Raw genomic sequence first — 24,398 nt, forward strand, 5'->3', positions numbered from 1 at the left:
TGCTCACCCTAGATGCTGATGGGTCTTGTGTGCTTGTAGCTGGAATTGGTTCTAAAACTTCCACTCACCAAAGATAGGTGCAGAACTCAAGAAATTGAAGCTCCAAACATCATAAAATCCCATGCTTTGCCAAAAAAAAAAGTGACCTCAGAGATAAAACCCTTTAACATTTTTTTTTTTTAAGATTCTTATTTATTTGATAGAAACATGGCAAGTGAGGGAACACAAGCAGGGGGAGTGGAAGAGGGAGAAGCAGGCTTCCTGCCGAGCAGGGAGCCTGATGTGGGGCTCGAACCCAGGACCCTGGAATCATGACCTGAGCCGAAGGCAGATGCTTAGCGACTGAGCCACCCAGATGTCCCAGAACACTTTAACTTCTGAATGTCATCTGAGCATTGCTTATTTTCTTAAATAGATGTTTTGTTTTGTAATAATTTGAGATTTATGGAAAAATTGCAGTGATTGTATGATTGTACAGAATTCCCATATATGGCCTTCACCCAGATTCCCGCCATCATTATCATTATACGTTCCTGCAGCGCGTATTTGTCAAAACTAAGAACACAGTGTTGGTACATCACTGTTGACTAAATTCCAGACTCTCTTTGGATTTCACCAGTTTTTCCGTTAGAAGCTTCTTTCAGTTCTAGGAGCCAATCCAGGATAGCACATTGTTCTTATTTACATACAAATTTGTTTCCTTTTTATTTTTGATAGTTGCTAAAATGGGCTCGTACAGCATTTTCTCAGTCTGAATCTCATCTCTGCGTGAGTCATACAAATCCATCTCATTCCTCTTTGATAGTAGAATCATTAAGAGGGAAGATTTCCTCGAGCCAGCCTAGCAGTGACTGGGGTAAGAGGTACCCATGGGTGCATGTAGAGGTGCACGCAGAAAGCTTCAGCCTGCGTCCACAAGTGTCCATCTCCAGTTGGAGATGGAGACGGGGACTTTAAAACAGCGTCCTGTTATGTGGCCTTTCCTTTTTTTTTTTTTTTTATGGTTGGTTGGTTGGTTGGTTGGTTTTTAGGAGAAGAGTCTGAATCATGAAGTCTGGCAGTTTCCTTTGCTGAGCCATCCATGCTAAAGGGCCCCTGATGGTGGGAGCTGTCCCTTCAGTCTCTGTGTTCTCTGCGTGTCTTGCCCTCCCCCTGGAAAATAGTGCCTTTCTGCTGCATGAAGAGGGGGCTGGATGCAGATGTGGCCCCAGGCTGGTCGTGGCCCTTCCTAGTTTCTGGTGTGGAGGCAGGGCCTCTCCTCCCCTCCTTTCCTTTCTGAGTTAGATCTCAGCCCCCTGCTGCTCCAGAGCCCACAGTGGGTGCTTCTGACATATGTGATCTTTGATTCTAACTCCTTTGGTGACCAGAAGCTCAGGAGACACCTTCCTACGTGGACCCCATGTACACTAGATCTTCCTCTAGAGTGACACTGTCCAGTAGAACTTTTGGGACAATAGCAGGATTCTTTACCGCCCTACCCAATGTGGTAGCCACCAACCGCGTGTGACCATGGAGAACTTGAATATGATGAGTGCAACGGGGAAGCCAAAATTTAGATTTTGTTTTATTGTAATGAATTTTCACTTAAAGAGACATATGACCCTCGCTGTGTCAGACAGCGCTGATCTGGAGCCTGCCCTGGAGGGACCCCATGCTCACAGCCAAGGTGCTAGAGACACTCCCCCCACCGCAGGAGCTCACAGGCTACCGTGAGACTTGCCGAGAGCTGATATCAAGTGCCCTGATGGAAGGCAGTCTGGGGTCTGGGAGGCTGGCAAACCCACCCTGGGAGGATGGAGAAGGACCAACACCAGAGGAGGGTTCCCCTCAGAGCTGGGAACTAGGCTGAGCTAGGAAGGGCAAGAGGGCAGGAATGGTAGCAGCAGAGCCCCTGAGGACTGAGAGCGCTCTTTGGGCCTCCCAGGAAGTGTTTGCAAAGGGCTTGCCCTGGGAAGAGACCGGCGAGCAGATGGTCACTTTGTGGAAACCTTCGTGTAGGGGCATTTATCTGGAGACCAGCGCCATGCTTGTTTGTGTGTGCGAGAGGGTGCAAGAGAGCACTAGAGTTGTTTTAGGGACACTAAAACCCCTGCTGGTGAGAAGGCTGGGTTCATCATGAGGACAGTGAAAGGTGAGCCATTGCTGGTGTGGGAACCTGGGGCACAGCATGGAGGAGGGGATCTCAGGCCTAGCACCGAGAGCACGAGAGTGATTCGGAGCAAGGTGCCTCCACCCTCCCCAGACACCTAGAGTCACACACTGTGACTCTTTCCACCCTCCCCTGCCAGACCTTTCACAGGCTAAACATCACAGCTTCATGTTCTGGCTGTAGCTCAGGGGGGAAATGATTTCAGAGCCTGCTGGCATGAAGCCTTTTTTTTTTTTTTGGTTCAGCAATTTCCCTGTTGGAAGTTGCTAGAGGAAGTGGTGAGCACTGGCTGGGATCCATCCTAGCTGTGAGAGGTGAGCGCTGCAGAGGCCAGGACCCCAGGGCCCAAGCCAGAGGCCATGGACTCCCCTGAGGAAGCTCTTACTGGTGGCATTTTCTGAACTGAAGATGCAGGCGAGTCCGGTAAGGGGCTTTTGTTAAAGCCCTGACACAGCAAGTTTCTCTATCCCTTCTCCTCTACTACTCTCACGTTCCCATGTTTGAAATCAGGCCTTCTCTTGGGGATGGGAAGCGAGCTCCCTGGGGTCTGCCGCCATCTTGGTTTCCCACTGGCTGGGAGTGACCCTGGCCCTGTGTGGGCCCCGAGTGGTGGGCTGTGTGAAGCCAAAGGCTGTGGAAGAATAAACCAGGAAAGTGAGCTGGTGTTTGGCTCCTGGGTTCAGCTTTAATGCACATGAATCCTGCTGTCGGTCTTCTGGTCATCCTCACCCTCTCCCCGGGGAGCCAGAGGCCGCACTAGGCAACGGCCTTGCTCTTGGCAGCTGGGAGCCGCCTCTGAATGCAGCATTCACTCTCTCTGGGCTGTGTGGGGAGACCCAGGCCAGCGTGTCAGCCTCAGTGGGGGATTGCCACTAGGGATTTGAGGCATCAGGACCAGCCCAGCAGGATGGGGAGATGGAGGCCTGGTGGTGGGGAGGGCGGCTGTGCCCGTGTCACCCAACCAGTCAGAACAAGAGATGGAGGTGGGATATGGAAGGAAGGTGGCATTTTGTGTTAATCCTTATACCTGGGGGAAGGGGTGGGAGAGACCCCCGGTCCCCATACTGTGTCCGAGCAAACTGACATTCAGAGAAGTCGAGGGACCTGTCAGGGTCATACAGTGAGATGATAGCTGGGTCAGGATTCTCAAGCCAGTCTCCCTTCCTTGACTCAGCTTCTTACTTAGATTAGCCCAGCCTGGGGTTCCTGTATGCCGTTGTATAATTGAATTGAACTCTTTCAGGACGCCTGGGTGGCTCCGTTGGTTAAGCGTCTGCCTTTAGCTCAGGTTGTGATCCCAGGGTCCTGGGACCGAGCCCCCACATCAGGCTCCCTGCTGCGCGGGGGGCCTGCTTCTCCCTCTGCCTCTGTCTGCCACTCCCCCTGGTTGTGCTTTCTCTCTTTCTCTCTGGCAAAAAAATAAATAAATAAAATCTTCAACAAGAAAATAACTTGATCTCTTTCTGTCTCCCTCCTTCTCCCCCTCCCCCTTCCTTCCTCCCTCTCTCTGACCTTTTTTCTTCCTCTCTTCCTCCACCTTTTCCGTAATACCCACTCATTCTATATCCATTGATCACTTACTCTGATTAGTTACCACTGAAGATTAATTGATGCACAAAATACAGTCTTCCCTGGGGGCTTATCAGGTGGTGGGATGTACACAGCTACAAATAGCCACCATAGAAGCAGGCTGACGGGCCCCAAGGGAGGAAGGGCTGAGATGGGGCCTGATACAGAGCTGAGGGCCTTCCTGTGTTGTCTCCTGTCCACCCAGCCATGCACTCATTCGGTTTCTACTTAGCTCCTGTTAGGTGCCAGGCCCTGTTCTAGGTGTTGGGCCTGCGTTCCCGTCCTTACTGAGCTGGCATACATCCATCCCTCTCTCCAGTTGATGAAGTGGTTTATTTTCTGAATCTGAGCCAAAATGCTCTGTTTTAAGCTTTAAGTGTGAGGTCGCCCCTGGTTTTTAGAAACCTGAAAAAAACCAGAGCATGGGGGCGCCTGGGTGGCTCAGTGGGTTAAGCTTCTACCTTCGGCTCAGGTCATGATCCCAGGGGCCTGGGATCGAGTCCCGCATAGGGCTCTCTGCTCAGCAGGGAGCCTGCTTCTCCTCATCTCTCTCTCTGTCTGTCTCTCTGCCTATTTGTGATCTCTCTCTCTGTCAAATAAATAAATAAAATCTTAAAAAAAAAAAAAAAAAAAAAAAACCCAGAGCATGACTGTTCTGGTTAGCCTCCCATACTGGTTGGCATTTATGAATGGTGAGCCCATCTCCTCCATCCTCTGGATTTCTGGGCTGCCAGGCCCAGTGAAAATGGACTAGACCGGGGATCCTGTGCCATTCGGGCAGGAATCTGGCTGTTTCCTTTGCTGTTCTGTCTCTGCTGCCTGGCACATTGAAGGTGTCTTGTTGAATGAATGACTTCAGATCAGATCATCCAAAGAGTTTTGGTCCCTTGGGCTGAGGGATCTCAGGAGTGTTCTTGTCTGGGCTCTTGAAGGTTGAGTTTTGGGAGCCTCTGGGGAATGGTGTCTGGGGGCTGCCGAAGGCGGCTGAGATCAGGGTTCCTGAGCTGGCTCCGCTGTGTTCGGTGAGGGGCTGGACTTGGTCTAGCTGTGTGCCTGTAGCCCTGCTGTGGGATGACTTAGAGTTGCCTGAGCTACCTCTGGGGCCACCCAGCTCCTGGGCTGTCAGTTTCTATCGAGTGTCCCTTCCTCCGGGACTGGCCTTAAAGGCAAGATTGCTCTAGAACACACCTAACAAGCCTAGATATATCACTGGGAAATTCTTGCGTCAACCCCACCCTGTTTTAATTATTGTAAGCAAAAGCCCCTTCTCTCACTACCGTTCTTTTAAAAGAAAATCAACATAGGCATTTTGGTGGCTTGGTTCTCATCCATATGCTTTTGGGGAGGTAGCAAGATTCGAAATAGGCAGCCCCGAACCTAGTGTTGGGAGGCAGACAGAAACTTGATTTTGCTACTTGTTCATGGACAAGTCTCTTACCTCTCAGCTTGTTTACTTGTCCGTCGGTTGTCTAGCTAGAAACTAAGCAGTCACTTCTCATTCCTTCTGTTTCCTTACTTCCACGTTGGATAGCAAAGCTTGCTGGCTCTATTTCCAAATATATATCCCAAACCCACTTATGTCTCTTTTTTTTTACAATGCCCCCTGCCACCCTAGGCCTAGCTACTACACGGACTTTGCCATGGCACCTACATCACTCTCTCTATATCTACTCTTGCCCTCTCTTGCATTTCTTCTCATTTTTATAAGCCAGGAGTGATTTTTCTTAAAACCCAAATCTGATCATCTCGCTTTTCTGAGTACAGTCCTTCATTCAGTGTCTTGCCCTCAACATAAAATCCAAACCCCTTCACTATTACCTGTAAGGCCCTGAAGTATTTGGCATCTGCCTTCTTCTTCCACACCATCTCCTGCCTCTCCTTACTCTTTGCCTTGCGTTCGAACACGTCAGGTTTCCTGTCATAGTTCAGGGCCTTGGTATGTTCTGTTTCCTTTGCCTGGAAATTTCTATATTCTCATGGCTAGGATCTGTAGAAGTGGGATCTTCAGAGAGGCCACCCTGTCTAAAATTAGATGCCCCCCCCCCGCCATGTCTCAACATGCTCTCTCCTTTTAGCATTTATTCATAAATTTCAGTTACATATTTTAGTTTATGTTTTCTATTCTGTGTTTCCTATTAGGATGTAAGCTCCCTTAAGAACAGAACTACCTATTTCATTTGCTATTGTATTCCTAGCCTGGAATAAAGTGCCTGGCACAGAGTTAGTATTCATAGTGGCTGTCTGTCGATGAGATGGATTGGCGGGGGGGGGGGGGGGGTTAAATAGATGGTCCGAGGGTACGTAGTAATTACTTACTTAGTACAAGCTATTAAATTCTCCTCTTAGTTAGAATGTTTCTGTAGCAAGTTCCAGTGCTGACTGGCTTACACCAAAGACTTTGTCAGCTTAAGTAATAGAGGTTCAGCGAGGTCTGGATGCGGAAGCTCACATGATGCTGTTAGAGTGTACTTCTCGGCCAGACCCACACCACGTGGCAGGCACCAAGGCCACCAGCAGCGAAGCCTCACTTTCTTCCTGCATCATGGTGGTGCTTGTCGGTGGAGAGCTTCTGCCCCAGGACTGGAGCTGGAAAGGCTCTGCATGGCCTACCTTTGGTCCCATGTTACCAGAGCCAAGCACAAGGCTAGGAAGATGGAACACACCTGTTGGCCCACACTGGGTCACAGCTCAGCCCTTGAGCAGCATGGCAGAGAAGGCTACCTGAAGGGTAGACCTGCACTCTAGAAATGGATTCCTGGAGGAAGGACAGCTCTCTGGACGGCAAAAGACGTGTATTAACACTCACATACCCAGATGGTTCTACTGCAGCTGTTGGAGTCCCTGCCATCACCAGGGGCTCTCCATGGGGCCGGGTCACCTGGCTTTCCCGTGAGAGTCACAGGGGTGGCCGCTGTGCCCTGTTTCCGTCAGTGAGCAGGACTTCTGTGTCTGCAGGAGACCCAGGGCAGACACAGGAGATCCAGGGCCTCAGGTTCGAGATGGTACGGGAGGCCTACACCTCAGGGTGTGAGGGGAGCAGCAGAGATCGCATTTCTATAATGTAATCAGTGAGCCTAGCCCCTCGTTTTTTGTTTTTAATGACATTTCTCATTTTCTTCACTCTTAAACTAAGATTTATTTTAGATTAGAAAATGTAGAGAAGCAAAAGAAATGAGTTACCTGTAATCCTTCACAGAGCCAATCATTGCTTCTTGGCTTTTTACTTTTCTTATTTTCCTAATATCCAGTAATTTACCTGGATGTTCACTTTCAAAATGTATAAAGTATAGAAATTAAAATGATAATTCCACCATTTGTTGATGGTTTACACCATCATCTTACTACTCTGAGGAAATGCTATAAACATTTAAGTGCATTTCCTTCGAGTCAGCCTTTGTTGTTGGCTTTTTTTTCTTCCTTTTTTAAAATGAAGTTTATTCATGAATTTATGCTCTAAATTTTTTTTTTTTTAAGATTGTTTTATTTTTAAGTAATCCCTATACCCAGTATGGAGCTTGAACCCACAACCCTGAGACACAGGGTCACACACTCCACTGACTGAGCCAGCCAGGCACCCCCGGGCTGTTAATTCTTTAGTGAGTGTACCCATCCTGCCTGGGGCTGAGCTATGAGCTTTACCTGGAGTGTCTCATCTTAGTCCACCTGGGCCACTCTTAACAAAATACCATAGGCTGGGGGCTTACTGGGAGCTTATAGGCAACAGAAGTTTATTTCTCATAGTTTTGGAGGCTGGGAAGTCTAAGACCAGGGTGCCGGCAGGTTCAGTGTCCGGTGAGAACCCACTTCCTGATTCAGAGACTGTGGTCTTTCTGTTTTGTCTTCACATGGTGGGAGAGGCCAGACAACTCTCTGGGGTCTCCTTTATAGAAGGGCACTGATCCTTTCCTGAGGGCTCCAGCCTGATAACCTGATCACTTCCCAAAGGCCCTGTCCCCTCATACCAGGGGATTAGGTTTTGAGGTGGGGGTACGAATATTTAGTCCTATAGCAGGAGGCAATACTTGTATGCCCAATATGCGACTGAACTAGAGAAACTGATGATGTCACTTACCTAAGGTCACCTAGATGGTACATGTCGTGGCCAGGATTCATACCCAGCTCCAAAGCAGGGGTCACAAAATACACACACACACATTTTAAATTCTCGTAGATGGATCCACGTGATATATTCCTTCTGTGATCCCTGAACATTTCTTCATTTTGAAATGTTGCTTCATTTTGAAATGTTGCTTCATTTTGAAGCAACATTTTCTAAATCTAGAAATTACTAGAAATTCTAGAAATTAGAAATTCTAATTTAAAGAAATTACTAAATCTAGTAATTACAAATGTTCATTGCAAGAAAATTTGAAAATTAAAAAAATAGCTCAGGAAAGACAACAAAATTCCCCCCCGTACATGATAGGCAGCCACTGATAGGCAGCCCCTTAACTTCTTTTACATTTTTCTTTTTCATGTGCATCGAGTAAAGTTCACTGTTGCCAGCGTATCCTTCTAAGAGCTTTGACAGCCAAGCCTCATTTTTCATGGCTGTCTTGGGTGCCATCTAGGGCATCCAAACCAGCCAGCCCCAAATGTCTGAGAGCTCCAGGGGGGTTGGGGGTAATTGGAGTTCATGTGGGGAGTGGGGTTTCCCCAGATGATGATTCACTGGGAGGGGGGCTATGGTCATGTTCCTTGTTGACTGAGGTCAAACTTTCTGGAGGTGAGCAGTGACGCAGAGAACACTTCTCTGTCCATGGCCTGATATTCCGGGTATCCTGGTTGTCCGGGTCCCTGGCTCTAGGATCCTGCAGTGAGGCCCACCAGAGCCTGAGTGTCTCACAACCAGCACCTGCTCCGGGAGGTATGTGCTGACTCCCCAGCTCCCAGGCACAAACTATTTTTGGCTACAGTGACTGTTCACTACAGTCATGAAAACAAAAACTCCTCTCCCTGCCTTGTCCTTCTCTGAGACACCACACCCGGGGCTGCGGCTGCCGGGGGCCCTGGGCTTGGGCCCCTCACCATGCATTGCCTATGGAGCTGGGTGATGGCCAAGGCTGCAAGGGGCACGGGGACCCCACCACCTGTGGTCCTGCAAGAAACAGGAAGCCTGGACCAGCGCAGGCTGGAGGGTTGCAAGGTAGGTGCTGGGGTCCGGGATCCGGTGGCCCTTCTGCAGGTCCCCAGAACCAGTACGTTCAGGCTGGGCCCCGAGTTCTTGCTTTGCTCATTGTCTGTAGAACGTGTCTGGAGAGATCTAGATTATGATTTCCATTTCATTGTTTCATTCCCTGAGTTTTTTGTGGTACAGGCTGGAGAACCATCAGGATCTTACTGGAACAGATCTTCCCCATTCTTCCAGTGAATGAATGACTTTTGGCTTGTTCATGCTTTGGGTTTGAACAGGATACATCCTTGTTCTGAGCCTGCTCCTTCTGTAGGGAGCTTAAGAAATGAGACTTGTTTAGGTAGCCCCAGCCCTGCCTGTCAGGGCTCTGGTCACCCAGGCCAAGGAGGCCAAAGCGTGTAGAGGCTGTGAGTGCTAGCGTGGAGTTACGTGGGTCAGGGTCCCCTCCGGGCTCCGGCACTCCCTGGCCGTGTCTTTAGTGAGTCACTTAATCTCTCTGAGTCTCCCTTTCCTTAGCTACCGAGCAGCTGTGCGCAGGCCCACTACATGAGCAGCGACAGGAGCAGTAGTGGTTATTTTTATGACTAGACTGTTTGTGGAAAGAGGAAGCACGTAGAGAAGCTGAGTAAGAATCAGCATGCCTCGACCCAGGGCAGGTCTTAGGCCGCGTTGCAGGACTTGGGTGTTTGGGTGTAGCTGGTGTAGGGTTTGCTGCTGCTTAACAAAAAGAAGGAAAGGCTGAACTGTCATCGGTGGGCATGGGTTGGGGTGGACAAGAAGACGGAATGGAGAGTTTCTGCCCACTTGCTATCTTTTAAGCCACCAAGACATAAGAGACTTGCTGGGCTCTGGGTGAGGCCATGAGCCCTGGAAGCCTGTTGCTTCTGGGTTCCTTAGGGCTCTGGGTCCACAAGGCAGGCACCTGGCTTGGTGTCCCTCAGGCTAGCACCTTTGGAGGTGATTCTCAGGGCAGATTTCAGGGTAGTCCATACCCTTGGCTTACCTCTTAGAGCAGCTTGGAGACTCTGGCAGGAATGAAACCTTTACATCTGGGTGAGGAACGCCCATAATGAACAACAGTGAGCTCTCTCAGAGGCCCGGGATAGCCTGGTGCCAGACACTGGCAGGGGTGTTGGGAAATCTGGGCCCTGGTCTTGGTGCTATTGTTCAAGGTGACTCAGCAAGGTCTCCCCACCTCTGTGGTCCTCTATTTTCTCCTCTATAAAGTGAGTGTTGGACTAACCTGTTTCTAAGGTCCCTTTTAAACCCTGCCCTTTAACCGTGGCAGAGGAAGGATTTATCCTTCCATTGCATCTGAGTATCCAACCTCATGAGTATCCATTAGCCCCTTTCATGCCCTCACACCTTGACGGCACCAGGGAGGCCCTCCTTGGCTCAAGTCTTGGCCATCCTCTTGGGCTCCACTGGGTTCCCTTACTTTGAGGCCCATTCTTGCTGTGGGGCAGGAGTTGTTTACAGGGTTTCTGGAAAACTACAGAGATCTCCTGAAAGATCTTGGTCTCCTGAGTGGATGCCCTTGGGAGTGGCATGAAAACAATGCGGCCCCTGTTTTCAGGTGGATTGGCCTGGTTCTCGGGTCTCTGGCCTGGGCGCCCTTTGTGTGGCTCTGCATATCCCCTACCCAGATAGACAGACAACCAACCCCAAAGGACAGACAGCATAACTGGACACTAGCGCGTGCCATTCTGGTGGAGGGGTCTGTGATTTGGCTCTTGGCCCCAAGGTGGGGCCAGGCACATACCAGGCCTGGGCACTCTCTGGTGTGGGGGTCCTCGGTGGCTGAACTCAGCTCCCGCCCATGGGTATGGAGGAAGAAGTAAGAAACTGTAGACCTGTCTGGGAACCCTCTTTTTAATGGTGTGTTTGGATCTAGAGAGCCGCAGGGGGCTCCTACCAGCCAAGAGTAAAGATGGCCACAGGTATGGCAGTGCCCAGGAGCCCCTGTCTGTGCCTTTGCCCTAGGAGAGCTGGGGTTTCCCATGGGAGATCCATCTTAAACCAGACCCTGCTCCCTTGCACCCTCTATGTGGGATTAGCAGGCATCCCAGTTTGCCAGGTACAGTCCCAGTTTAGGGCCATTGTCCCTGGGCAGTTAGAGCTCCCCCTCCCGCTCTGAGGTGTCCCTGTGGGAAGGGTCCCTCATATACCCCTCCTTACTCAGTAGCCTCTCGTCACACAGCTGCTGGCCTGGCTTGCATCCTCATTGTCCCCTGCTCGTCCAGCTCTCACCAGCTGTGTCAACTGGGGATGGCAGGGAGGGCCTACTGCTCTGGGGAAGTTGTACCCCCCACCCCGCCTCCTGCCCTACTTGTGCAGGAAGGGACTTTCCTGTTTGCCAGTTCCCCAGAAGTCAAGCGTCACCCCAGCGTTCGTGGAGCCCTCTGGCTGCTGGCAAGCTGTCCCCCTGCCCCACTCTGACCCCAATCTTATCTTTGAATGTGCTCATTTTTGTTTATTTGTTTTAGAGTTCTGACTTGAGGTTTACTCTGGAGTCTAGTGGACAATAGGGCTTTTTTCCCCTCATAATCAGCAAACATCCTGGGTGTAGAGACCTGGCCTTGGAGAAGCCCACGTGTCTCCTGTCTCTGTTTTGGGAGTAGCGCATGCAGAGGGGTAAGCATGCAGCCCCGAAGTGTGTGTGTGTGTGTGTGTGTGTGTGTGTGTGCGTGTGCGTGTGTGTGTGTGTGTGTGTTGGGGAAGGGATGGTTTTTTTTAATGTGGGATGCATCTGGCTGTTTTCAAACCACAACCAGGAGGAGCAGTTTTGGGAATGTGTGTCAGTGACACAGAGGAAGGTGACAAAATGCAGGTGGCCTGAATGGCAGGTGGGGACCTCCCTGGGGGCCTCTCCTCTGTGTCCCCTTCTGCACACTGTGTGTTGGGGGGCCGGACAGGGAGAAGACCTATTGGCACAGAGCGTGGCAGGAAGGAAGGAGCATTGAGGCACAGGGCCACGAGTTGATGGGACCCCGCAGAGTTGATGTGTGTGTGTTGAGTGGCTGGATGACCCCCGGGATCTGGGGTTGCCACACTGTGCCCCATGGGCCAAGTCCGGCCCACCACTGGTTTTTGTACAGTTATCATATTTTAAAGTGCTAGGAAAAAAGCGAAGAGGACTGTTGGGTGACACCTGAGAATGATAAGACATTCAAGTTTCAGCGTCCATAGTTTTACTGGAATGTGGCCTCACCCATTTGTTGACATCTTGTCCCTGGCTGTTTGGGGATCTAACGGCAAGGTTGGATGGTTCTGACAGAGACCATATAGCCTGCAAGGCTGAAGATCATTCCCTCTCTGTTCAGGAAAAGCTTGCCAATCCCTGTTCTAGGTACGTTGGGGCTCACGGGAGACATAAGACAGGCTCTCCGGGAAGGTGGGGCCGGCCCCTGGGGTGACAGCCCACACCACCAGAAACTGGAAATCCTGTCCCAGGTGGCGTTAGGAAGCACGGGTGTCCTCCAGAGGGCACGAGGAGAACGTAGGGCCTTGGAAGGGAGTGTGGGGGAGAAGACCCTGGGAAGCCGCCAGCAGGCCCTTGTAACCCCACAACCAGAGGTCGACTAAGCTCTGCACAGGGGTAAGGGTGGGTATGGAGCCGGGCAAACCGGCTGTGACCTATGATGCCGAGTGCACTCTGCCCTGGGCAAAAGAGCTCACTTGATAGAGTGGATCAGAGGGCATCAGCGCAGACAGCGCCAGTTGGCTGGGAATAGGAAGAGGTGGCCAGGCCTCAGTCTTCCCAGTCAGGCTGTGTGGTCTGGGGCAAATTACCTGCCCTCTCTGAACCTTGTCACCCACCTCAGGATGTTCGGAGGACTGTGCGTGTTGCCTTCTGTAACTCCTCTAGCAGAGCACCTGGCCCCTAGGAGATGCACAGTAAATGCTCATCACTTGCCCTCTTCCACGTCCTCCTTGGCTCCTCTCCTTTGACTCGCATCCCTCCTCTTCCACACCTTACCCCACCGCTGCCCCAGCTTTCTGAGGCTTTTAAGCCCAGACGTACAAATGCATAGGCCAGAGACAGCCACTCCCTGAGGATTCCAGCCTGGCTCCCCATTCTCCAAGCCCCGACCCGGTCTTACAGGGGGGAGGCAGGCAGGCAGGCACAGACCTCTCCTGGGACATCTGGGAGCTTGGGCTAGGCTTGGGGTTGAGTTGAAGGAGTGTGGGCCTCATGAGGAGACAGGCAGCTGTCCACCCCAGGGCCCAGCCCTCCCCTCCCCCTGGCCAGACCTGCCTTCTGGGCATTCTCAGACACCTTCTGTCGTGGGCTACTTTAGCCAGACTTAAGGCCCTGCAGCCTGTCTCTTCTCATGGTCCCCACCTGAGCAATCCTGATTTGATTGGTCTGAGGTGAAATGTGAGCATCAGGACCCTTTTGAAAAGCATCCCTTCCCCGACCCCCTCCCCCAACCCCGCCAGTGATACCAGAGTGTAGCCAGGGTTGACAGCCACCAGTCTAATTCAGCCAAACCCACTCATTTTACAGATGATGAGACCAGACCCCAAGAGAGGGATAGGGACTGCCCAAGGTCATGGGGGTTCCAGTGAGCAGGTCTGGCCCTTCCTTTACTATGTTGTCCGGCTGGAGGTAGTGGAGAGAAGCCTTCCACAATGTGGCTGGCTTCTCCGGGGAGTGGGTATTTCTCATTTCCCAGCACCGAGATAGGAGGAGACTGGGCCCAGGACTGGTCCTAGACCGAGCCAGTACCCTGTGGACAAAGTTGTCTGTTGATTGCCATGGAAACCCTGGAAGGCTGCCCAATCCAGGCCCTCACTGCCTCAGCCCCACCTGTGCTTCCCAGAATTTCCAGCTGTTGTCTCCCAAGTCTCACTGTTCCTCCCCCTCAGCCCCAGCCATGGACAGAGGGCAGGGAGGAACATCTGGCAGGTGTTGCCTTCCCAGCTGTAGGCATGTAGGCTCCCCACCTGGGCTGCCAGAACAGCAACCTCGCTCTTCCCCTCTCCCCAGCTGCCCCCCGGCCTCAGAGGAGTGTAGCGGTCTGTGTCCCCATCCATAGGGCTCTGGGGGTCCACCTCTGGCCTCTCTGGTGTGACCAGCCCCAGGGGAGCATCTGTGGTAAATGATTCCGGCCCTCTCATTAACCCGCAGCCACGGAAGTGGGGGGTCAGGGGACAGCCTGCACCCAAGAAATCTGGATTCTGCAAACGGACCTGGAGAGCTGGAAGCACGGATCCATCCCACACTCTGGGACCAGAAGGCTAACTAGAAACACAAGGTGTGGGTTTGCCTCTTGGCCTTCCTTTAACCCCAGCCTTCACTGGAATTCTGCCCGGAGCTGCCCGGGTTTTTGTACATGGCCCACGCACAGGTGTTGGAGCCCCTGGCATCCCCCTTCCTGACTGACCATGGCGAGTGTGGATGGCTCTCCGTGTCCACCGGCACAGGTTTCTAAGTATAGATGCCAGGCAGCCCCGTGGCTGCTGTTAAGTCCCAGGATGCCATCTGATCCTTAGCCTGGCCCCTGACGTGACCTGCAGCCAGTTGCTGAGGGGAGGGTATAGCTGTGTTTGGCCGGGCCCATCCTGGACTCCTGCTCTAGAGAACAGAACCGGCAGGTGAATCATCATAGACCGGGAGTGACCTCAGCCCTCCACCAACCCTCCTGTCTAAAGGTCATCAGGAAGAATAGCCGCCTGTCACCTACTGGAGGACATAAACTAGGACCTGAAGGAACTGGCCGGGAGCCAGTGTTCTTGGCTCTGTCCCCAGTTCTTGCCACTCCACTGCTATGTTCAGGTGTGAGCCAGAACCTTGCTGGAACCCGTGCTTGGGGTCCCCTGCACTGCCTGGGCAGCCCTGTCTTCCCTTCTTGGTTTCTAGTTCACGGTTTCTTTTTTGACAGAAGCTGGGATGGGCGGGGTAGGAATTCTCCTCGAAGCAATATGGACTCTCAGTCTTCACCCTCTCTCAGGAGGCCCTCCTGGGACCATGGGGCTTCTTGGGCTTGAGCGAGGCTTCAGAGCAGCTTCGCCTGCCTGCTCGTCAGCGGGCATGTGAGGTTACCCACAGCAGCTGGTGGGGCTCATTCCCTAATGTGCTTTCCATGTGGAAGGTGCTCCGGAGAAGTTGCACATGGTCTGAAAGAACTTTCTAACTTGACCTCAGCCGGGCCTGTCACTGTGGGTGGCAGATGACATCCGTGTGTGAGGTCGGGGGTGCTGAGCTGCGTAGGGCCGAGGCTGGAGGAAATAGCAGGCCTGCCCAGCCACTCATCTAGTCGGACTGTCATCTAGCTGGAGGTCCTGCTGAGAGCTGGGGGGAGGGGGGGACTGCCTTTTCTTTGTATACGGGTTCCCCTGGTTCCAGCATGCTTGCAAACCCTACCCTGCAGGCACTTCCCCACCTTGACTGAACTAGCTTCAGGTCCGAGATCACTTGTAGGCATTGAAAAGCCCAGACAGTTTGTTTTCATGGTGGGGTCCCAGGGCCAGCATGCGACACCTCACTGAGAAGGCCAGGCCACCCCAGCTGTGGTGCCCAGGGCATCTGCCACAGGGCTGCCTTCCTTCTCCATTTGCCTACAGAAATGAAGCTTTAGAAGTTGCTAATCAGACAGAACCTGGGAAGGTGTCCCATTCTTCTCATAGGGTCTCCTGACTCGGGGCTCTGTGGGACTCAGGGGTATGGTTGTTTGTCTGCACAGCTTTGCATTGGTTGCTACCATTTGAAAATCAGCTATTTTGTTTATTTATTTATTTTAAGATTTGACTTACTTATTTATTTGAGAGAGAGAGATTGAACATGAGCAAGGGGAGAGGGAGAGGGAGACTCACCGCGGAGCAGAGAGCCCAATGTGGGGCTCGATCCTAGGACCCCAAGATCATGACCTGAGCTAAAGTCTGATGTTTAACTGACTGAGCCGCCCAGGTGCCCCAAATTAGCTATTTTAAGATAAAGATCCAGATTTTTTTCCCCCATTATTTTCAATTTCTTTTCTCTAAAGATGGGGAGAGAGCAGTGACAAGGAAGGAGAGTCTTAAACCAGCTCCACACCCAGCACTGAACCCAACACAGGGCTTGGACTCACAACCCCTGAGATCAAGACCTGAGCCAAAATCAAGAGCCAGACACCTAATCCACTGAGCCACCCAGGCGCCCCCAGATTTCCTTGTAGTGAGATCTGGCAACCCTCCCATTGCCTCCCCTCAGATCCCAACACTGAGTGAAGGCAGAGGGTGGTTTTCTGATTAGCATTGTCCTGGCTGCTGTTGGCTTTCTTGTCCAGTAAAGAAGTGTCTTTACTACTTTTGTCTCGAATAAAAGACAGATGGGAGGGCCCCATCCTCACTGGTCTCACGTCTTCCCAGGGCCCCACCCTGAGGCTTGTGTATTTGAAACCCTACTCCTCCGGGTAACGGGCTGACCTGTAGATAGCTTTTAGGTAGAGTGGAGTGGTCCCTCTCCCCACTGCAGTGATCCAACCCTGTAGCAGGGGGGAGGGGGGAGGGGGTGAAAGGAGCAGTCAGAAATGACCACCATGACTGTGTGCTAGCACTCTCATTTCATAGATGGACATGTGCTGTTCACACCTCGAGAAGCTAGGCCTGTCCTGGGAGAGGGAGGAGCAGCTTCAACTCTAAGTGGGACCCTGAATCGGCAATTCTGTCCCAGTCCCCCCACCTGCCCCCCAGTTTTGTCTTCACTGACCCCTGGTTTGAAAATGGAGCATAAGGAGAGCAGAGGAGAAGGAAGGTGGCCTCTGCTGCCTCCTTCCTGTGCCGTGGGCTGATCCGTGAAGCCTCCTGGCAGTGGGAGAAACTTTCCACTAATTCGAAGCTTGAAGGGAGTACCTTTTTTCTTCCTTTTTTTTTTTTTTTTTTTAAAGGGAATGGATTTGAACGTATTCTTTCTCTTTCCTAGGGGGTTACTTTACTTCAATAAAGAACAAAGAATTTCCATTTCATAGTGTAGTTGGGGTTTTACTTTTTTTCCAGAAAGCAGATAGAAATTAATTCCTTTAACTTACTTTGAAAAAAATTGTTTCCCCTCAGGGTAGCTCTTGCCTTCCCAAGCCTTTGACAGGTTGAGGAATGGCGGCGGCGGCGGTGTGGGGGTAGGGGTGGGGGGGGGGGTGGATAATCGAAGGAGCTTGGGATCCCACACAGGTGGGATTGGAGTTCCTTAGATTGTCCTGCCTGAGGTCCCTGGGACCCCGGCAGGTGCGCCTCACCACCCATCCTTGGCTGAATTGTGTTGACCTGAGAGAGTATGCGGGGCACTGGGCATGTTGTCTTGGCAAGTGGTTTGTCACAATAAATGAACTGACTGTGTTTGAGAAATGGAAACTTGGTGTGGGTGGGGAAGAGAGGAATAGAAAGACCGACTGGAAGGAAGAAAAGCCCTATTTGCATGATAATTAGATTGGGGATTGGGTTTCTAGGCTTGTTTCTGAATCTCTGTTCTGGAGAACTGCTGAGTCATCATGGGGGGTGGGGGTGGGGGATACACATTTGGTGAGCATAGAGGACGCTGCTCCAGGGTGGGATGGTCAACGTCACTGCCATTGGTTCGGGACAATATCGCCAAATTGGTTTTCACAGCAGAGGCAAGGGAGAAGATGTGAAAACTGCATTTTGATGAAGAGTGCCTCAGAGGCCAACAAAGGGAACCACATGGATTAAACAAAGCTGCTTGCTGGGGACGTTTATCTGACCAGCCTCCTGTCTGTGCTGTTACCAGCGGTTTCCTGTAATGTTCTTGTTTTATCATCTGGAAGAATTTCTGACGACCAAGGGCTTGTCCAGTCAACGATAAGCTGTTTGGTGCATATTTCATATCTGTTTTTCCAAATTTATATGTGAATGCTCTAAACAGCTAGGAGATTCTTGTCCACGGTCCTGGAGATTGAAGAATATACAGACAAGACACGGGGCAGGGGTGTGAAATACAGCCAGACCCCAGGCCCCAGTGGGGGGCCCCCACCACCAGCATTGCAAAACCCCCCAGACTATTGCTCTAAGGACTCACAGCCAGTATCTCCCGTCAGCTTCAGTGTCGATGCCTGAGTCTATGATTTATAGCAGCACGAATGGACAATACCTCTTGTAGAAGAAAATTACACTGCTTGCTGACATCAATGAAAATGAGCTTAGATTCTGAAGAACTATAAACTTTATGTGAATCATTTGAGGTGGGATGTGTGGCCTTCCCTGACATAGAATATCTAGAAATTCTAGAAAGGGGCTGAAAAAGAAGAAAAATCCTGATCCCCAGTGCCACCCTCCCTTCCCTGCCAACCATCAGGTAGCTCTTGGAACTTTCTTTATGGCGCTAAGCCATATTATACTGCTTTGCAGTGACTTGTTTTGTTTGTTTGTTTGTTTTAATGTCAGTCACTGGAGGACAGAGACGCAGGCCATCTTCCCGTGTGTCTGCTCCAGCCTGGGGATCCCACATTCTTCAGAGTGGTCAGAGCTGGAAGGGTTTTCTTCCTCCTTGATGAGAGAAGAAAGAGCACAAGCTTTGAAGTCAGGCCTTGATTCAAATATTCTCTCTCTGTATTAGTTTTCTGTTGCTGTACAACAAATAACCACAAACACAGCAGCTTAAAACATCCCCATTTCTTAGCTCACGGTTCTTTAGGAGGAGAAGGGGATAGAGGGGCTCAGGCTGGCTCAGCTAGCTTCCCAGCATAGGATCTCATCAGGCCCAAGAATTTAAGGGGTCAGCAAGGCTGGAAGCTTTGGAAAGAAGCCGCATCTAGGTGCGTTCAGGTTGTTGGCAGAAGCCAGTCCCTTCTGCCTGTAGGTCTGAGGTTCCCTTTCCCTTACAGGTCAGCCAGGGGCCACTCTGTCCTGGAGGCCCCCTGCGTCCTTTCTCATGTGGCGCCTCCATCCTTGGAGTCACATAGAGTCCTTGTCACACGTCCGTCTCTCCCTTCCTCTCTGCTGCTTTGAACCCTGGAAAGGTTTTGACTGGGTATTAAATAAGGCGAGGTTGCAAGGTCTTGGACGGTGCTTGGTGAGGGTTCATTCTTTTTTTTTTTTAAGATTTTATTTATTTATCAGAGAGAGAGAGGGAGAGAGTGAGCACAGGCAGACAGAATGGCAGGCAGAGGCAGAGGGAGAAGCTCCTTGCTTCCAGGCAGACAGAATGGCAGGCAGAGGCAGAAGCAGAGGGAGAAGCTCCTTGCTTCCAGGCAGACAGAATGGCAGGCAGAGGCAGAGGCAGAGGGAGAAGCTTCTTGCTCCAGGCAGACAGAATGGCAGGCAGAGGCAGAGGGAGAAGCTTCTTGCTCCAGGCAGACAGAATGGCAGGCAGAGGCAGAGGGAGAAGCTTCTTGATCCAGGCAGACAGAATGGCAGGCAGAGGCAGAGGCAGAGGGAGAAGCTCCTTGCTCCCTGCGGAGCAAGGAGCCCGATGTGGGACTCGATCCCAGGACACTGGGATCATGACCTGAGCCGAAGGCAGCTGCTTAACCAACTGAGCCACCCAGGCGTCCCAAGTTCATTCTTTTTAATCCTTCTCTCCTTAAGCCAGTTTTATTTGGAATCTATCTTCTCTAATTCAGATACAGCAGAATTTCAAAGGGCCGTCTTGATCTGAAGTTTGTCATTCTCAAAAGTTGTCGTGATTCGTCATTTTTCTGTGCAGAGGCATAAAAAGAAAGAAGCAGGCAACGTGCCCTCATCGTAACTTGGTTGTTTTTTCTGTCCTTCCCCCACCCCAGCTCTGGAGCTCCAGCGTCCAAGCTCAGCTGCTGTCTCTTGGAGTGCTGGGGGTGGGGGCGAGAGCTGGCTGCCTATGTCCTCTCGCAAGTGGTGGCTTCTGGTCCGCAGGCCGGCCTGCCAGCACCTGGTCCCTGCCACTCAGCGGGGGAGCCCAGCCCAGGCCACAGAGAGGCTGGGGAGGGTGCCAGGGCCGGCCTGAGTGCTCACTAGCTCTCCGTCTGTCCCTTCTGTGCTCCCTCAGGAGATCCTCAGCGAGCTCACGCTGGATGCCCTGCTGGACATGAACGAGGTCAAGGTGAAGGAGACGCTTCGGCGCTATGGGGCCAGTGCCGAGGAGTGTGGCCGTCTGCAGTACGCCCTTGCCTGCCTGCGGAAAGTGACAGGTCTGGGTAGGTAGGACCGGCCTCCCCAGTGTGGAGACCAGCCCCGTCAGCTCCCTGTCCCTCCACCCGGTTTGGAACACCAGCCTGCCCTCTCCAGGCCTGTCCTGATTCCCTGGGGCCACTGACGGGGGTGGGACGAGTGTGACCCCGGGTTTCTGGGGCAGCTTGGAAAGGCCAGAGTGTGTGTGATTGGTCTGATCTGAAATAGAGGCTTTGCCTCTCGACTGCTCTAGGCTAGGAAGGACCCAGGGAAGCGTTTACTATCATCAGAGACCTTAGTCTGGTCCACTGGTTGGACCCTGTGTGATTTCCCCTCTTCTGAGCACATATGTGGGGCTCTGAACCGTCCCTCGGCTCCCTGCATTCTAGCCCCCTCCCCACTTGGGCTCACCTCACCCCCAGCCTGCTCTCTCCTTCTCCTGTGTCCACTGGCTGCTGGTTGTGTGCTCAGAAGGCAGAGTACGATGAGAGAAATTGTGTGATGTTTCAGCTGTGAGTGTGTACATGGCTGCCCCAGGCAAAGGGTGTCATCCTGGCTTTACAAGGAGTTCCTTGGGAATTATTTCCAGGCTTTTTAAATCTTGCCTTGGAAACTTTAAATGTCATGATTTCAGGTTCCCACCACGCCGAGAAGACTTTACAGTGAGCCTGATGAAAGGAATTAGTCCCATTTTTAAATGATCTGAGCCACCTGTCTTATTTCTGGCTGCCTGAGGCTTAAGGAAGCTACTAAACTTTATATTCTGTTTGATTTTTTTCCCCCCAGAGAGGATTGGGCTTGATTTTTCTTTTTTTCCTGGACCCCATTGTCCCAAGTTCTCCTCTGAATGCAGAACACAGTGTGGAGAGCTCTGCTCGGTTCCGAAGACTTTGACAGGCCAGGCCTCCCAGCAGGGGCCCAAGAATAAACATTCGAGGGACCTAGTCCACAATCTCATGCCCACATTTTACAGAGGGGACTGAGCCCAGATTCAGGAAAGGGCTTCGCCGAGGATACACAGCACTGGGTGACAGAGCTGGGGTTCCAGCCCCAGTCTCTGTGGGCGACTAGCTTGTTTCCACATTGGGGAAATTCAGAAGTACTTGCCACCCAAGCTGGGACCAGGGTGGGTAACTTGTCGGCCTTCCCTCCTTAAGCCTGAGCGGTAAAAGAACAGTGAAGGAGCCAGCACTCAGAAGGGCGGTGACCTGTTTGTGTTGGGAAGGTGATGGCTCGCTCTGGGTGCCACGCTAGGGGGATCACCAACTCACTAAGCGCTAATTTATGAAGCCAGGCACTTGGCCTGTGTATGGCAACACCGTTCTCAGTGGTGTTGGGGAGCGCCTCTTGTGGCTAAAGCATCAGAGGCGTGGGGTCCCACACCAGGCGTGTCCCCAGAGCTGGGTTTCTTCCTCAGAGGGAGCTTTTCTGCTCTGCCCTGGAGGAGGCCTCTGGGGGGAAGACAGGGTCTTTTCCACATCCCTCTCATCTGGTCTTAGCTTGTGGACCCTGCGTCCACAGGAGGGTCCTGGCCACACTCCACCCAAATGAGTCTGCCCAGCGGGGGCCTTCTGGGGACCAGCTGGGTACTGCCATTGCCTTGCCTCTTAGATCACGTGGTCAAAGTCTTTATTGCAACTAACAGGCCTTGGTGAGGGCAGTCTAGTGGTGGTTAAAGATGGACCATGGAATCCATGTGCTTGGGCCCAACACTCATACGGGACCTTGGTCTGTGACTTAACCCCCACTGTGCCTCAGTTTCCTCATCTGTACAGTGGAGGTCGTAACAGCATTCTCTCATCGTGGTGTTGTGAGGATGAAAGGAGCGAAGGTCAGGTGCTTCGACCAGAGCCTGACATACATTAGAGCTCTTTTCAGAATTAGGCTTGCGGGGTCATGGAAAATATTGAACACATTTGCCTTTTGTGGCCCCTGATCTTCAGAAAGGCAAGTGAGGAATGGTTTAGCGATGGCTGGTGAACAAAGACGATGATCTCTGCTGATGTTTCATGTCCTTCGTCCATAGCACACGTCTCTCGTCACTACCCAGCCCTTCCTACTGAGGGACTCCGTCTTTCTCGAGAGTCACTGCCAGTTAACTGGTGTTGGCATGTGCGTCAAGACCCATGTGCCGTCCCTGGGCAGCTCAGAGCAGCAGAGATCCAATGGGCAATGGGAAGAGCCCGGGACTCATTTCCTTGGGGGGGCACACTTGCACGGGGAAGGTGGAACTCGCTCTTCCGTGCCCTCAGCGAGAGCCAGGCCAGAGCCTCCGGGAGGCCAGTCTCTAAGTCACAGTTGTAGCTGCAGGTTCTACAAGAGCAAACACAAGGAACACATGGACTGAGTCACTCCCTCCGTGGAACTGATTCCTGAGGAGAAAGTCCGAGGCAGTGAGATAGGGAGAAGGGTCCTCAAGGAGGGAGGACATGTGCAGAGCCCCTGAGCATTGTGAAGGCCATTGTCTCTCCACCGTCTCTCATAAATGGCTGTCTGGGCTGGGCTGGAGCACCTCTGATGACAGAGAGCTCTGTAGGTCGGCAGGCTGGGCTGTATTTGTGGGCTGTTCAGGATGGACAGCCTTGAGGAAGGAGGCCTAGCGCCGCGGTCGGGACCAAGGGCGCTGTTCCCGTCCCACTGTCCCACTCGTGCTTAGCTGCCTGACCTCGTCAGCGTTCCTGGCCTCCCTGATGTGCTGGGAAGACTGAGTGAGATGGGGGAGAAAGCACGACGTGGAATAACTCCACTGCAGAAGTCCATTTTGTCTTGAGTCAACACCTATCTTTGCGTACTTTCCCCTCACTGGTGAAATAAGGAAGAAGGTGTCTTTTCCTTTTGCACCAAGGGGTCTCTATAGATGGGCTGCTTTCTCCCTGCCCCCTGACCTTTGGTATCTCCCCATCCTTTATAAGCTTCAACCTAAAGTCCTTTGTGAGGCCTCCAAGACCTCCTGAGGAGGCCTCTTGCATCTCTCTGGCTCGTCCTGACCTCTCCAGGCACGAGGAACTCATCGTAGTCACCAGAAGCCGCTGTGTGCTCCGTGCCTTTGCACGTGCTATTCCCTCTGCCTCGTGTCCATGCTTCACCTTCTCCAGGCAGTGTAGGCCAGGTGCTGCCTCCTCTAGGAAGCCCCCGACCTCCAGGCTAGTTAGGGTCCCCCTCCTCCGTGCTCCCTCAGGACCTGGGCATCTCTGTCTCAGCACACTGCTGTCCCCTTCTTTGGGCTTTTGAGCACACTGGATGCCTTTTTTCATGGCCTGACACCCGGCCTCCAGCATAAGCTCGAATGAATGGACAGACTGAGCCGTTGAGTTGGAACTGCCCAGAGCTTCAAGGGGTCCACTGTGTGGGCAGCCGAAAGTTCCGGGCTCCTCTCTGAAGGAATTGCCCGTTGATCGTTTTCAAACTGGATCTCTTTCCTAGCAAATTCCTGGGGCTACAAGAAAGGTTACTAGGCCCCCTTTCCCGGTGTTTGAATTTTTTTGATCCGGAGTTATCCCCTTTGAGCACCCTAGCTTCCCCTTCCTGCCTCTTCAAGATCAGTTACTACTTCCCTCTCTGAGGTCACCCGTTTGGGGGTTGAGTTCCCTGGCTTGCTCCCCGCAGACCTGCCAGTGAGAACTCTGGATGAGCCATTCTGTCTCCTATAAAATGGAGACAGTAGTATCTGAGCCCGTGGCCTCAGAGCCACAGATGACATGGGAGGTGCTGTGTGTGCACCAGAAGCCCGTATAAAGGCTGGGAGTGGAAGCCTGCCGTGAACAGGCCGTGGCAGCCCTGGGCAAGGTGTTACCGTCTTGGGGCCCTGGCCACCTCACCACTAGCTAGTAAGTCCCTCTAGCTCTGACCCTCTATGACTCGACTTCTTGGCCCACAGGAGGGGAACACAAAGAGGACTCAGGCTGGAGTTCATTGGATGCCCGGCGGGAAAGCGGCTCAGGGCCTTCTGCGGACACCGTCTTGCCAGCCGGCCTGCCCTGGCTGCCAGGGGGCGCCCCGCCGGGCAGAATGGGCGGCAGCGCCCAGGGCCCACGCTCCGTGTCTGTGTCCGCTTTGCCCACCTCGGACTCCCCAGTCCCGGGCGCCTGCGAGGGCCTCTCGGACACCAGTGTCCTCCTGCACACCAGTGGCCGGTTGACCCCCCGGGCCCTGCACAGCTTCATCACGCCCCCGACCACACCCCAGCTGCGAAGGCACACCAAACTGAAGCCGCCGCGGACGCCGCCGCCGCCCAGCCGCAAGGTCTTTCAGCTGCTGCCCAGCTTCCCCACGCTCACCCGGAGCAAGTCCCATGAGTCTCAGCTGGGGAACCGCATCGACGAGGTCTCCCCGATGAGGTGAGTTTTCCCGCCAGGCTGGCGCTCAGTGTGCTGCCCCATGGAAGTTCTGTCCACGGTTTTCTCATCATAAAGGGAGTGCGGGCTTTATTTTCAAAGGACAAAAACAAAAAAAAAATCAGTCAACCTA

The 24,398-nt window shown here is 52.5% G+C and overlaps 1 protein-coding gene across 2 annotated transcripts in view; it reads left to right on the top strand.

The window, feature by feature from the left end:
• The window catches only part of KSR1 (kinase suppressor of ras 1), a 148,262-nt gene that overhangs the window by 83,483 nt on the left and 40,381 nt on the right, over positions 1-24,398 (top strand). For both annotated transcript variants that reach the window (XM_059150550.1, XM_059150551.1), the window contains exons 3-4: positions 19,810-19,957; positions 23,809-24,268. In XM_059150550.1, the coding sequence (XP_059006533.1) occupies positions 19,810-19,957; positions 23,809-24,268 (608 nt within the window). The remainder of the gene's footprint in view (positions 1-19,809; positions 19,958-23,808; positions 24,269-24,398) is intronic.

Source organism: Mustela lutreola, chromosome 15, assembly GCF_030435805.1.
Source record: "Mustela lutreola isolate mMusLut2 chromosome 15, mMusLut2.pri, whole genome shotgun sequence".
Taxonomy (NCBI): domain Eukaryota; kingdom Metazoa; phylum Chordata; class Mammalia; order Carnivora; family Mustelidae; genus Mustela; species Mustela lutreola.